Genomic DNA, 15,740 nt, shown 5'->3' with positions numbered 1-15,740 from the left:
CCATCGTCACCTCGTCAAGGAGCACAGTGAACCATCGTCACCTCGTCAAGGAGCACAGTGAACCATCGTCACCTCGTCAAGGAGCACAGTAAACCATCGTCACCTCGTCAAGGAGCACAGTAAACCATCGTCACCTCGTCAAGGAGCACAGTGAACCATCGTCACCTCGTCAACGAGCACAGTAAACCATCGTCACCTCGTCAAGGAGCACAGTAAACCATCGTCACCTCGTCAACGAGCACAGTGAACCATCGTCACCTCATCAAGGAGCAAAGTGAACCATCGTCACCTCGTCATGGAGCACAGTGAACCATCGTCACCTCGTCAAGGAGTGCAGTGAACCATCGTCACCTCGTCAAGGAGCACAGTGAACCATCGTCACCTCAAGGAGCGCAGTAAACCATCGTCACCTCGTCAAGGAGCACAGTGAACCATCGTCACCTCGTCATGGAGCACAGTGAACCATCGTCACCTCGTCAAGGAGTGCAGTGAACCATCGTCACCTCGTCAAGGAGCACAGTGAACCATCGTCACCTCGTCAAGGAGCGCAGTAAACCATCGTCACCTCGTCAAGGAGCACAGTGAACCATCGTCACCTCGTCAAGGAGCACAGTAAACCATCGTCACCTCGTCAAGGAACACAGTAAACCATCGTCACCTCGTCAACGAGCACAGTGAACCATCGTCACCTCGTCAACGAGCACAGTAAACCATCGTCACCTCGTCAACGAGCACAGTAAACCATCGTCACCTCGTCAACGAGCACAGTAAATCATCGTCACCTCGTCAACGAGCACAGTAAACCATCGTCACCTCGTCAACGAGCACAGTGAACCATCGTCACCTCGTCAAGGAGCACAGTGAACCATCGTCACCTCGTCAAGGAGCACAGTAAACCATCGTCACCTCGTCAAGGAGCACAGTAAACCATCGTCACCTCGTCAACGAGCACAGTAAACCATCGCCACCTCGTCAAGGAGCACAGTGAACCATCGTCACCTCGTCAAGGAGCACAGTGAACCATCGTCACCTTGTCAAGGAGGAGTGAACCATCATCACCTCGTCAAGGAGCACAGTAAACCATCGTCACCTCGTCAAGGAGCACAGTGAACCATCGTCACCTTGTCAAGGAGGAGTGAACCATCATCACCTCGTCAAGGAGCACAGTAAACCATCGTCACCTCGTCAAGGAGCACAGTGAACCATCGTCACCTCATCAAGGAGCAAAGTGAACCATCGTCACCTCGTCATGGAGCACAGTGAACCATCGTCACCTCGTCAAGGAGTGCAGTGAACCATCGTCACCTCGTCAAGGAGCTCAGTGAACCATCGTCACCTCGTCATGGAGCACAGTGAACCATCGTCACCTCGTCAAGGAGTGCAGTGAACCATCGTCACCTCGTCAAGGAGCTCAGTGAACCATCGTCACCTCGTCAAGGAGCGCAGTAAACCATTGTCACCTCGTCAAGGAGCGCAGTAAATCATCGTCACCTCGTCAAGGAGCACAGTGAATCATCGTCACCTCGTCAAGGAGCACAGTGAGCCATCGTCACCTCGTCAAGGAGCTCAGTGAATCATCGTCACCTCGTCAAGGAGCACAGTGAACCATCATCACCTCGTCAAGGAGCGCAGTAAATCATCGTCACCTCGTCAAGGAGCACAGTAAACCATCGTCACCTCGTCAAGGAGCGCAGTAAACCATCGTCACATCGTCAAGGAGCGCAGTAAACCATCGTCACATCGTCAAGGAGCACAGTAAACCATCGTCACCTCGTCAAGGAGCGCAGTAAACCATCGTCACATCGTCAAGGAGCGCAGTAAACCATCGTCACATCGTCATGGAGCACAGTAAACCCTCGTCACCTCGATAATTGGTTCTTTACCCTTCTATCTGGCAACAAAACTGACACCTTTTTACAAGGAGTCATGTTTGCATAGACCGCAATACCTGCAGTCATAATACAAACAAAAGAACATAACTCTGATAATGTGCACTGTCCTTGAAGTTGATTGGTCCACACCCGAGACAGCTTTCTTTAGAGCCTAGACTCATATGGGTTGGACCAGATGATGCCAAAAGGCGCACAACTCAAAGACAATGCACCATCAGAGTATGAGAGCTCGGGGCAAGCATCTACACTATGGGAACCTCATTTGCCAGTAAAAATATGATAATTGGTTCTTTACCCTTCTATCTGGCAATATTTTTTTTTACTGGCAAATGAGGTTCCCATAGTGTAGATGCTTGCCCCGAGCTCTCATACTCTGATGGTGCATTGTCTTTGAGTTGTGCGCCTTTTGGCGTCATCTGGTCCAACCCATATGAGACTAGGCTCTAAAGAAAGCTGTCTCGGGTGTGGACCAATCAACTTCAAGGACAGTGCACATTATCAGAGTTATGTTCTTTTGTTTGTATTATGACTGCAGGTATTGCGGTCTATGCAAACATGACTCCTTGTAAAAAGGTGTCAGTTTTGTTGCCAGATAGAAGGGTAAAGAACCAATTATCATATTTTTACTGGCAAATGAGGTTCCCATAGCCTCGTCACCTCGTCAAGGAGCACAGTAAACCATCGCCACCTCGTCAAGGAGCACAGTAAACCATCGTCACCTCATCAAGGAGCACAGTAAACCATCGTCACCTCATCAAGGAGCACAGTAAACCATCGTCACCTCGTCAAGGAGCACAGTGAACCATCGTCACCTCGTCAAGGAGCTCAGTGAATCATCGTCACCTCGTCAAGGAGCGCAGTAAACCATCGTCACCTCGTCAAGGAGCGCAGTGAACCATAGTCACCTCGTCAAGGAGAACAGTGAACCATCGTCACCTCATCTTCTTGGTTCTTTCGGTAATGTCACGTAGAAGGGAAGTAATAAAATAATAAAAATAAAACATAATAAAATAATTCTCACGACGTTTCGGCTACAACGCAAGCAGCCGTCTTCAGGTGAAGAATGAGACACTACCAAGCTAGGAGCTTATATATACGCTGGGTTGGAGGTGCAAGAAGAAAAGAATGTGCATATGAAGAGGAATTTAGCATATTCATGTGAAATGCGTAGGAGGTGGGCGGGGGGGATTCAAAGTCATATTATGCCCATGCATTATGCAGGATCAGCAGCACCAAGGGAGGGTGCAGGGAGTAGCATTAACAAAGGAAAGGAATGTTAATAGTATGTAGCTGCAGTTACTAAACAACCACGTAGAAAACTATCGCAATCATTGAAGACTTGGTTCATCAAGGACTGAATGCTGGGGTACCCCCCCTGGTGAGACACTGCTTAAGCAATACATACTTCACCTGGAATGGAACTTTCTAGAAGCAAACTGAGGGCACCCCAATGGGCTCCCCCCTATCTCCGGTTGTAGTCAACATCTTCATGGAGAAATTTGAGACGGACGCCATCCAGACTGCCACTCTACGCCCGACCTTATGGAAGAGGTACGTAGATGACACTTTTGTCATCTGGCCACATGGCCGGCCTGCTCTAGACCAATTTCTCGACCACATCAATTCCATACATCCAGCCATCAGATTCACCATGGAAGTCGAAAAAGATGGCAAGCTACCCTTTTTGGATGTCCTAATTAAAAGGAGACCTGATGGTTCAATGAGCCACTCTGTCTACAGGAAAGCCACCCATACGGATGCTTACCTAAAACCGGATTCCCACCACCATCCATCCCAGAAGAATTCCCTCATCAAGACTCTATATCATAGAGCCCAATGCATCTCCGACCAGGAACACATTTCCAGTGAACTCAAACACGTACGCCAAGCTCTTAAGGCTAATGGTTACTCCGACTACACAATCCGCAAAGCCATCACTCCAACCATCAAGAAGGATCCTGTTGAGGAGCCTTTCAAGACCATCACCTTACCCTACATTGCTGGGGTCACAAAAAAGATCTCCAAAATCCTGATTAAACACAAGATCCAGGTCCGATTCAACACAGTACATAAAATCCGTGATCTGGTACCGTCTGTAAAAGATGTGGTTCCAGACATGCAGTACCCTGGCGTCTACAAACTAAGTTGCCTCTGTGGTAGCAGTTACATTGGGGAAACCAAACGACATGTCTCGGACCGCATCCGTGAACATAAAGCAGACCTGAAACACGGTAGGACAAACACATCAGCCGTGGCAGATCACTGTTACAACTCAGTGGGCTCACATGACATTGACTTCTCCAAGACAGAGGTTCTCTGCAATCCATCTGGCTACCATGAGAGATTCGTTCATGAGGCGATCCACATATACAAACACAGAGACAATTTTAACCGAGAAGATGGATTCTGGCTTAGCAATCATTGGAAGGACGTAATAAACCATTTCGGATCTTAACTGATTGTGTTCACGTTTACGGTGACTTTCAGACCGCGTTTCCACTCACTGGCATTGTATTCTCCGCAGGGAATGGATTCTTTGCTCCGCTGCAAGTTTTCCCACCACGACTCACCCATTGACACGATGGTCAATGGTACAGTGTATAATAACAAATAGTATAAAAATGTATATGCTTAATACAATGTACAAAGTAATATATAGTATCGTAATTGTATAGTGAATATACAGCAGTGTGATATACATTAGGGTGGGTCGAATAATACATAGTGTAATATTACAATGTATAAGGTGGTTTATAGCAATACAGTATATAATTTAATGCTGGGTTTATCTATGGCAGTATATAGTACGGTGTATGCTCGTGTGATGTAAGAGAATAAAGTTTAGATGGAAGCATATTATATAATTTTTACGACGTAGAATTGTAATGTATTACTTGCTGTGAGTAACTCAGCTTATTGTAGAGTATAGTAAGTATACTGATGGTGCTATGCAGTTTATACTTTAGTTTTTTATGTAGTTTATACCTTAGTTTTCTACGTGGTTGTTTAGTAACTGCAGCTACATACTATTAACATTCCTTTCCTTTGTTAATGCTACTCCCTGCACCCTCCCTTGGTGCTGCTGATCCTGCATAATGCATGGGCATAATATGACTTTGAAACCCCCCCGCCCACCTCCTACGCATTTCACATGAATATGCAAAATTCCTCTTCATATGCACATTCTTTTTGTTAAGGCGCTCTTCTTGCACCTCCAACCCAGCGTATATATAAGCTCCTAGCTTGATAGTGTCTCATTCTTCACCTGAAGACGGCTGCTTGCGTTGTAGCCGAAACGTCGTGAGAATTATTTTATTATGTTTTATTTGTATTATTTTATTACTTCCCTTCTACGTGACTTTACCGAAAGAACCAAGAAGATGAATCCCTGCAGTCACGAAAGCTTTAAATCGAAATTTCATCGTCACCTCGTCAAGGAACGCAGTGAACCATCGTCACCTCGTCAAGGAGCGCAGTAAACCATCGTCACCTCGTCAAGGAGCACAGTGAACCATCGTCACCTCGTCATGGAGCACAGTGAACCATCATCACCTCGTCTGTACAGTCCCAGCAATGCGCCAGCCTACACCACCACTCACCGCCTAGTCTCTATACAGTCCCAGCTCACCCAGTCTACACTACCACTCACCAGCTCGTCTGTACACAGTCCCACCCCCCAGTCTACACCACCAGTCACCAGCTCGTCTGTGCAGTCCCAGCCACCCCCCAATCTACACCGCCACTCACCGGCTTGTCTTTACATAGTCCAAGCTTCTTCCTCAGCTCCTTTTGGATCTGGAGCAGAGGAGAGGACATGTGTGTGTATACATGTACATTGTGAGTCTATGGGTCTGCGTGTAAGTCTATCGGTCTCTGTGTGCGTCTATGGGTATCTGTGTGAGCTATGGGTCTCTGTGTGAGTCAATGGGTCTCCCGGGGAGTCCCATGGGTCTCTGTGGGTCTATTGGTCTGTGTGACTCTAAAGGTTTCTGTGTGAGTCTACATGTGGCCTTGTACGTGGTGTGTGTACGTAGTTTAACGAATAACGTCATAAGGTCGCACTCATTACACACAATGGAACATAGAAACCGTCATCACATGAACTCCGCTCATCCTCGCAGCAGCCGTTACTTCTGGCTGGCCCATCGAACAAAGACGGTCACTGCATCATTGTGCCTTCAGATGGGCTTCTGCGCCAGTCCGGAAGGCCCTCTCCTTCCAATATTAGGACGCCACTGGGAGCTATGCACTTTTAAATCATCTAGATTTGACGAACTCATTTGTTTAGAACTGCTATTTGTTATTGTTGTAGTGTTTAGTTTGTGTCCTTCCCCCACACATCCGATCTGCACGGTTAGCTTACGTACGGTGCAAAATAACATTTTTCTCTTGATGCAGCAGTCGTGTAGAGTTCCAGATGCGATTCGCGGATAGTCAAAATCTCGGATAGCAAGTTCGTAATAAGCGAAGGAACACTGTACACAACATGTGTACTAAAGATATTTAGGGCACATGTTTGATGTTAGATATTAAAATATTTCCAATTAAATGTTTGTTAAATAATGGGCATGTTAATTATTGTTATATATGATGCTGGTCTGTGATCTCGGTAGCTGTAGGAGAGGGAAATGGAGGAGAGAGATGAGGGAGAGTTAAGGGATACATAAAGGAGAGATAAAAATATGAGGAATATATAAGAGATAAGGGAGAGATAAGGAAGATATAAGACGGGTATAAGGGAGATAAGAAATATATGAGAGAGATATGGGTGATATAGGTGTGTCTGGCCACAATTGCAGATGTGCATATGCCATTTGGAAGCACACTTTGAAATAGAGTTTCACCATTTCACAAACCCATGGTGGTCAGCTGTTGGGGAGTATCTACTCCATTGTCTCCGAACTTTATTACTTGTATTGTTGTCTATCCTCGTCAGGATCCGCGAGAGGAGAGGGACAGGGCGGACCGTCGGGGAATGCGTTCCTGAAAGGTGCAACGATGGATATGGAAATGAAGCACATCACAAGCGATGTACGGGGTAGTAGCATGGTGGAGGCGACGGCTGAGAGGTTATGTATCACGGTGGCTAGGAGACGTTAACTACCTCGGCTGGTGTATGGGAGGGTCATGGTTTCGATCCCGACCCTGATGATGCTGTTGTATATTTAGAATTTCCACAGTGTAGCAGTATTGATAAAGTGACGATGTATTTGCAAACGATGTAAAGGGAGATGTAAACAGTTGTATTAATGTATTTTGAATGTAAAATATTATTTATATTTTATACAGTGTTAAATATAATTTGTAAGGTAAACGTATAAAATGAGAGAAATACGAATTTAAGCAAAATGGCAGACGGCTGAACCTCACTGCCTACTCACTGAAGGCTGGGAACACCACGTGGCATGGGACTTGCAATGGGCCGCTTGGGAGATGGAGACGAGGCAAAGACAATATGGAGACGACAGAGAGACAAGATGGATACGAGATGGAGATGAGATTGAGACGACATAGAGACAAGATGGAGACGAGGTGGAGACAAGATGGAGACGAGACGGAGACAATATGGAGATGAGATGGAGACAAGATGGAGACGAAGACGAGATGGAGACGAGATAGAGACGATATGGAGACAAGACAACAGACGAGAAGGAGACAAGGGCCAAACGGAGACAAGATGAAGACAGAGACGAGGCGGAGACAAGACAGAAACAAGATTGAGATGAGGAGACAAGATTAAGACGACACAGAGACAAGATGGAGACGAGATGGATATGAGACAAAGACGATACAGAGACAAGATGGAGACGAGGCAGAGACAAGATGGAGACGAGATGGAGATGAGACAGGGACAAGATGGAGACAAGATGGAGACGAGACGGAGATGAGACAGAGACAAGATGGAGATGAGATTGTGACAACACAGAGACAAGATGGAGATGAGATGGAGACGAGATGGAGATGAGACAGAGACAAGATGGAGACGAGATTCCGATGAGATGGAGACGAGATTCCGATGAGATGGAGACGAGATTCCGATGAGATTGAGACGAGCCAGAGACAAGATGGAGACGGAGACGAGATAGATGAGATGGACACAGGATGAAGACAAGACGGATACGAGATGAGATGGAGATAAAATAGAGACGAGATAAAGATGAGGTGGAGACGAAATGGAGACAAGACAACAGACGAGAAGGAGACAAGATAGGGCCAAACAGAGACAAGATGGAGACAGAGATGAGGCGGAGACAAGACAGAAACAAGATTGAGATGAGGAGACAAGATTGAGACAAGGCGGAGACGAGACAAGATAGAAACAATACGGAAAATGAAGTATGTATAAGAGAATGAAGTGTGTTCCCGTACCTCTTTGTCGAAGAGGCAGTCCAACAGCAAGATGAAGAGACCCTGAGGTGAGGAGAGGACACGGGGAGACGCTCGTTACACAGCGGCAACCGGCAATCGTTTGGCTCCAACGCCATGGAAATCACAACAGAGGTCCAGCTATGTTGAGCAATCATCAGGTGCATGCAGTGTGTCAATATTTTGTCTGCTGCCTCATAGCTGGTAAGACAGTGACATAAAAGAGGACGTCTATGGTGCAATCATCGGCATTATCGCCAACAGTGTCATGGAAAAAAAGAGCTAAATAGCTCAGTGGGATTACCTGGTGAAATTCGTTTTTTGTTGTTATAATAACCATTTCTGAACGTGGTAAAAAATTAAGCAGGAGGAAAGAAGGCAGGCAACAACAGCCACAGTTTAACCCAGAAAATCAGCAGCTGTCTGAATTTTTTTCCAACTGTGGGGTCACTTGGCTGTCACTGCATCATCTGCGGTGACCTGAACTGTCCCGGAACCAACTGGTTCTTGTGGTAAAAGCAACAGCGAGTGATCTCGCACAGAGATAATTATCGACAGCCACAGTTTAAGGCAGCATGTTACGTCGCTCGGGAAATACACCGGATCACATCATCACAACCGCCGATGCCGTAACTCTAACCGACATTTTTATTAAAGACGTGGGGTATTTCAGATCACAGTCTCGTGATGCGCAAAGTGGCATCACTGATTTAATTTATTCGCCCACCCATCTGTGCGCTGCACTTGCATACCAGGCGAGGCAGTTAACATCTCCTAGCCACCATGGCGCCCCCCCAACCCCCACCTCTCTCTCACCTGCAGCGAGTTGAGGATGGCAAACAGGTAGTGTAGGGCGAGGCTGCCTCTGCCCCCGGCGCTGAACGCAAAGATCCCGAGGCCCCATGTCACTCCGAGCAGCGGAGTGAGCACGGCTACGCTGCGCACCACCTGCTTCACCCTCACCGCCGGCTTTCCTGACATGGCCGCCCCCATGGCGGCGCCACTCCGACACGCCACCTTCTTGACCACCATGGCGAGGACCCCCAGGTTCACGCAGCAGATGACGAATGCTGGCACGACGAAGGCAAGCAGTGCCCGGCTGCGCTTCCAGTCGAGCCAGCAGGCGCCCTCGCGCACGTACGCCCCCCACGGATGAGTCGCCACAATCGTGACGATGGCGATCGCGGCCGGCAGGCCATAGCCCAGGGCGAAGGCGAACGCCCAGATTTGGCGCTCCATCATGCGGTCGTAGATGATAACGACGAGGTAGAGGAGAAAGAGACCCTCGCAGAGCATCCAGAAGAAGAGAGACAGGAAGCCGAGGTGCGCCAGGAAGGTGATGGTGGCGCACAGCGCCGGGTTGCTGATGGCCACCGGGGACGCGGAGACCACGAACCACACATCGGCAAAAAGGAGCGAGCAGCACAAGTTGATGAGGACGAGGTGGCGCACGCGCGAGTTCTTGTGGCGGCCCGCCGAGCGCCAGGTGGCCGCCTCTACAGCAAGGGTGGCCAGCAAGGAGGCGATTGACACTGCGATGCCAGTGTGGGAAATGGCTGACAGGACGGGGTCGTCGATGGTGTCGGGAGAGACGAGGATGGAGAAGGAGGTGGTGTGGTTGCACCGGCAGGAGACAAAGCGTCCGTCCACAAGGGGCGTGCCCCCGGCGCCGATAGTGGGGGCGGGGGAGGACGATGTCAGCTGGCAGCCAAAGTCGGACCAGCCGCCCTGCCTATTGTTAAACTGGGAGGGAGGAGAAACGGGGGGGGGCAGAGGGTGTGAGGCAGTGGGGGTGGGGTGGGGGGGCGACGCATGTGGGAGGACCGTGCGTTCGATCCCAGACCCTTACGGTGCCTGCTGCTGTATATATTTGGAGTCTGTGTGTCTTTCTCCCCATGGTGGTTGTGTACCATCCTAATTCCTGCGGGATTCAGGAGGTCCGGTGGACTGGTTCAGGCTCCAGTCACCATGAGGGGTGGACAGTTATCTACTTGGGGCAGGAGACTCCAAAACAACAGGGAGTGGTTCTTATTTTGAACAAAGAATGGAGGAAGTGTGGGAGCATGGTGGTGAGGTATGGGACGCTTGAAGACAAATTATACTTTGGGCTCACTTCCCCATGAACGGAAGGCAAGGAATGGTGGTGGTTGCTTATGCCTCCACTGAAGATGAACATCAGTAGAGGGATGCAGTCAAGGCTGATGAGTCAGATGCCTCCGATGATCTCCTGTCACAAGTGCAAGCTCAAGTGGCCCCTCAGGATAAAGTCATCCTGTTTGCTGACTTTAATGGCCGAGTGGGTCATGACACTGTCACCTGAACTGGAGAGATTGGAAGGCATGGGAAAGATCAGCTCATGTGTGCTGCCCATGGGCTTGTAATCACCAACACGCTGTTCTGGCATTGGTGCATCCATACAACATCTTGGATGCATGCCGGGTTCAAGAAAGAACATCTACTGGACTATCTAGTGATGGAACAGTGGATGCGAGCCTATGTCCTTGACACCAGGACCTACCTACTGAACATCAGCTTGTCATCTAAGATGCAGCTGGCATTCTTCCATTCAAGTAGTGGGGGTTCATCTATAACCCCATTCAAACCCAAAGTGGCCTGGGTTCAACCTTGATTTGAAGCTTTCGTGACTGCAGGAATCCATAGTCTTTGGTTCTTTCTATCCAGCCCAGAAGAATTCCCTCATCAAAACACTACACCATAGGGCCCGTTCCATCTCCGACCAGCACCACCTAGCCAGTGAGTTGGAGCACGTACACCAAGCCCTCAGGATGAACGGATACTCAGACCGTACAATCTGCAAAGCTGTCTCCCCAGCCATGCAGAGACAACCTTCTGAGGATCCAACCAAAATCATCACTTTACCGTACATAGCAGGGGTTACCAAAAATATTTCCAAAATCTTAAAATACAAGATCCAGGTTCGTTTCAACACAGTACACAAAATCCGTGATTTAATCCCATTTGTAAAGGATGTGATTCCTCACATGCAATACTTTGGTATCTACAAACTGAGTTGTGGTTGCGGCAGCAGTTACATTGGGGAAACGAAACGACATGTCTCGGACCGCGTTCGTGAACACAAGGCAGATCTGAAACACGGTAGGACCAATACCTCTGCTGTTGCCGATCGTTGTTTAAATGCTGTGGGCTCACACGAAATAGTTTTTTCCAAGACGGAGGTACTCTGCGAACCTACCGGCTACTTTCAGAGATGTGTTCATGAAGCCATCCAGATATATAAACACAGACACAACTTCAACCGAGAGGATGGGTACAAACTGAGCAATCATTGGAAGGACGTTATTAACCAGGTAAAGTCTTAACTAACTGTGATGTGTCCATCCTACCTGCCTATGCCAGCTGTTATTTCCGACTGTGTCTCTCTCTCTATGCCTCTCTCTTAGATCTCTCATGCTCACCCTCCTCTTCTGCAGTTACATGCTAATTTCTCACATTAACATCATGCTAATCTCTCACATTAACATAGCCACTTCCGTGTCCTCGTCTAGGAGGCCGCTTTCCTATCTTACAGTTACATGCAAATTTCTCACATTAACATCACGAGCCCCAGCCACTTATTTATGACCCTTAGACTACACCCATTTCAAACCTTTTAAAACAGTCTGCCTCAGCAGCAGACTATGCTTGCCCACCTGATGACAGATGCTTGTGTTGCGCCCGAAACGTCGTTATTTTTTTTTTATTCTATACCTACGTGACTTTACTGAAAGAACCAAAGAGTATGGCCTGGTCTCAATTAGCTGATGAAAGTTGCGAGCTGGAATTTCATCATCGCTTGCAGCTGAGGTTGGCATCCCCCCCCCCCTCCTCCTGGTGCCGATGGAAAACGGGCGAGGTTTAGGATTGTGCCTAATGAAGGAGATGGAGTCTGTCTCAGTAGCCCGTGATTACAAATCATTCTTTAATTCCATAAAATAAGTAACTTGCAGCACCACACCGATTACCATCCTTAGGGGGGAAAATCTTATCTGATCTCCGACCCCAATGAAGAGATTTTCAGGTTTGCTGAGCATTTGCAAGTTCTTGGGGGAGGGGAAATCCCTCAGTCCAGAAAACATAATTGGGAAAAGTGGGGATGACTGTGTTGAGGCTGTGGTACCTCAAATATTGGAAGAAGTAGCCACCCCCGTGAGTGGCTGGCTGAAATTCCATCTGTTGAAGTACAGGAGGCGATCCAGAGTCTGAGACCAGGAAAAGTAATAGGCACAGATTATCTCCCAAGCGAACTGCTGAGGGAGGGTGGTATTTGCGTGCAGACTGCCCTATATGACTACATAATAACTCTCTGGAGCACTTGACGGGTTCCGCAGGATTGAAAGGATGCCCTGGTGAACCCCCTCTTTAAGAAGGGGGACAGGATAGACTGGAACAACTAAAGGGGCATTTCCTTCCTCCGTGTGCCCAAAAAGTTCCTGGTAAGGATTATTCAACATTGCCATGCCAGACACGCTGAGGAGAGGCTTGCAGAACCCCAATATGGTTTCAAGCCCAGGGCGGTCCTGCACAAATGCCATATTTTCTGTCCGTCTGCTACAGCAAAGGTGTAGGGAAATCAAAAAGACCTACATCTGTTATTGACCTATTCAATGCCTATAACACCATCAACAGGCCTGGGCTCTGGGTTGCTCTTCATGCTTTAGGTGTCCTTGACTCTCAATTTACAATTATTAAGCGCCTTCATTATGGTGGGCAAGCCCGGGTAAAGCTACATGGCCAGGAGTTCCGAGCCATTCCCTGTTCATCTTAGGGTGCGACAGGGACGTCCTCTGGTTCTGACATTATTTAACATATTTTAGACAACGTCATTCGAGAAGCTTCACATGGCTGTACTGGAGGAATTTCCTACTGATAAAGATACAATGGACGTCCCACTCTATAACTTGCTGGTCGTGGTAACCTGCTACCCTCTTCCTGATGTTAGAGGGTGCGATGCCAGACAGTGCATATAGGCATAGAACAGGGGTGGCTCTCAGGCAACCTAATATGATTCTGCACGTTTCATTACTGTGGGTTGAGCGTCCCCAGGTAGAGCATGTATATTCAGTCACAGAGAAACAAAGTGCCAACGCAATGGTGTAGTGAGTGGATAGATGTGCTACCCACATTGAATTTGCGAGCTTTCGCAAAATGATGTTTCATTTGTTGATCTTGGCTTTGGTATTTAAAGTGTGCTTTTTGTAGCTGACTATATGATCCAATGTTACCCTGAGGTAGACTAGGTGACTAGTGTTCGAGCCTCTGGTCTCCTCAGGTGACTGACATTCAGTTGTTGCTCTGCATCGGGTGTCGCTCTGCATCTGTCTTAGGTGGAAGGCACAGATTTGGGTTTTCCTTGGGTTGGGGTTGAGATGATTATTTAGGAAGTCTCTTGACATCTCGTCCAGTGCCCTCTCCAGGATCTTCTTTGTGTTCTCGAAATTCCTCTGTTGTATGGTGATACAGAGGTCATCAGCATAGGTGAACTGCTGACAATCTGCAGGAAGTGGCTGATCGTTGGTGTAGATATTGAATAAAAGTGGGGGCGAGCACACTGCCTTGTGGTAAGCCATTATTTTGAGAATGCCATCTACTTTACTTCCCATTTAGTTCCATGTAGAAACGTCTGTTCTGTAGGAGGCTACAAATGGTCTGGCTATGGTTTAAGTCGCCAGTTATGAGGTACAGTTTGTGGATCAAGATACGGTGTTTAAACAGTGTCATATGCAACAGACAAATCATCAAACGCTGCGCGGGTGATCATCTTCTGTTGGTAACCATCTTCGATGTGCTGTGTGAGGTTTAGTTGTTGACCTTCACAGGATCGGCCAGGTCTGACGCCCGCTTGGTCTCATATGAGTTTGAGAAGTACCAGAGGTTAAATTCGTTACAGGATAAATTCGTTACAGAGTTTGTAAGTGATGCCAAGGAGGGAGATGGGTCTGTAGCTTTTTAATGATGAAAAGTTTTTTCCCTGTTTTGGGCAGAGATATGATTCTATAATAGAGATGTGATGTTCTCCGGTGTTTCTTATTTGCAACCGTTTCCCATTGTTGAGCAGTTGTTGTGCAACCTGGTTGGCAGTAACGTTTGACACGACTGGGGATGTGATATTGTCAACTCCTAGTTTTATTATGGTCACCCAAGCGTTCTTGCTGTCATGTGTCAGATTAGTTTTCATGATCATCTCTCTGCAGGCAGTGTCGTTCTACTCCTATGTTGTCTATTAGGTTTTCTCCCAACGTTATAGTGGATTCTGAGAGGGGGACTAGATGGTGTTCTTTTTTATAGAGAGTGTAAAGCTCAGATGTTGTGCTTGATATGCCTGAGATGTATCTAGTGCTGCAGCCCTTGGCATGGAGCGCCAGACACTTATGTTCACAGCCCTCGTGAAATTGTTGTAGTTCTCATGGGTCGGAGTGCTGTCCTTGATTGATTCCTCCACTGCATCTGTGAAGGTTCTCAATTGTTTTTTTTTCAGGTTGAATCGTCTGCGAAATTGGACCCCACTAATGGAATATCTGCACCAGTTAGAAACATTCAGGCTGGCCAGCCTACGATGCATTCTGAGTTTAACCAGGCTGGATTGTTTTAGGAGCTCACACATCCTCGACAAATCTGGACACAGTCCCATCTGTGATCTCCTCCCACAGGTAAGGCTGTGTTGGCTCGGTCGCGTAGCCTGCTTTCACAGCCACAGCATGCCCCAACTGCTTTTGTTCGTTCTTAGACAGGGGGCGAAACGAGCGGGCATTGGCTAGAGAAGAGATGGAATGATGTGTCATGTGAGGATATGGAGCTGAGTGCACTTGGCAATGACTGGTACCAGCGGTGTAAAAATCGGCCTCTGTGGAGTAGGCTAATGAAGGACACTGCTCAACAATTGGAGGCAGTCGCCCTCCAGCAACAATGGAGGTTGGGAGCTGCACAGTGCAGGCAACAGCCTCACAACGCCTGCAGAGACAGTCTTGGGCTCGGAGTCCTTATAAGAAAGAGATCTGAATCTTAGGGATCTCATTGGAGAGTAAGACACGGATCAAATATCGTGGGGCGAACCCACTGAAAGCCTTGTAGGTGAGTAGCAGATTCTCATAGTCAAATCGGTACTGCACTGGTAGGCAGTACAGATAACAATATAGCAGATGTGTGTGATGCGCTCGCGAGACTGTGTAAGACATATGAGCAGCTGCATTCTGAACGAGCTGGAGTCTACGATGAGACAACAGGGCTCGGATATGAATTCTGCCAAAATTATAAAAAATTATAACTAAAACCATTGAAAATTTAACTAATTTAATTTTACCAGGTAAGGCCCCCTGAGCTATGTAGCTCTTTATCAGAAACGACCCGGCTATCGCAATGATAGCTCAATTAAGTGGCTTATCATCTCGTGCAAATTTATAGCAGACATATAATCCAAACTCACGTCGATTCTAAATGTGGAGGGAAAAAACCGGAGGACCCGGA

At 47.7% G+C, this 15,740-nt stretch overlaps 1 protein-coding gene across 1 annotated transcript in view; it reads right to left on the bottom strand.

Annotated features, from left to right (window-relative positions):
• The window catches only part of LOC144953519 (adhesion G protein-coupled receptor F5-like), a 37,520-nt gene that overhangs the window by 5,410 nt on the left and 16,370 nt on the right, over positions 1-15,740 (bottom strand). The window contains exons 6-9 of the mRNA XM_078884061.1: positions 12,397-12,478; positions 9,075-10,001; positions 8,262-8,303; positions 5,640-5,687 (exon numbers count right to left, since the gene is read on the bottom strand). Of these exons, the coding sequence (XP_078740187.1) occupies positions 5,640-5,687; positions 8,262-8,303; positions 9,075-10,001; positions 12,397-12,478 (1,099 nt within the window). The remainder of the gene's footprint in view (positions 1-5,639; positions 5,688-8,261; positions 8,304-9,074; positions 10,002-12,396; positions 12,479-15,740) is intronic.

The sequence above is a fragment of the Lampetra fluviatilis genome, chromosome 77, assembly GCF_964198595.1.
Source record: "Lampetra fluviatilis chromosome 77, kcLamFluv1.1, whole genome shotgun sequence".
NCBI classification, from domain to species: domain Eukaryota; kingdom Metazoa; phylum Chordata; class Hyperoartia; order Petromyzontiformes; family Petromyzontidae; genus Lampetra; species Lampetra fluviatilis.
Note: the sequence above shows the minus strand (reverse complement) of the source record. Positions and strands in the feature narration are given on the sequence as shown.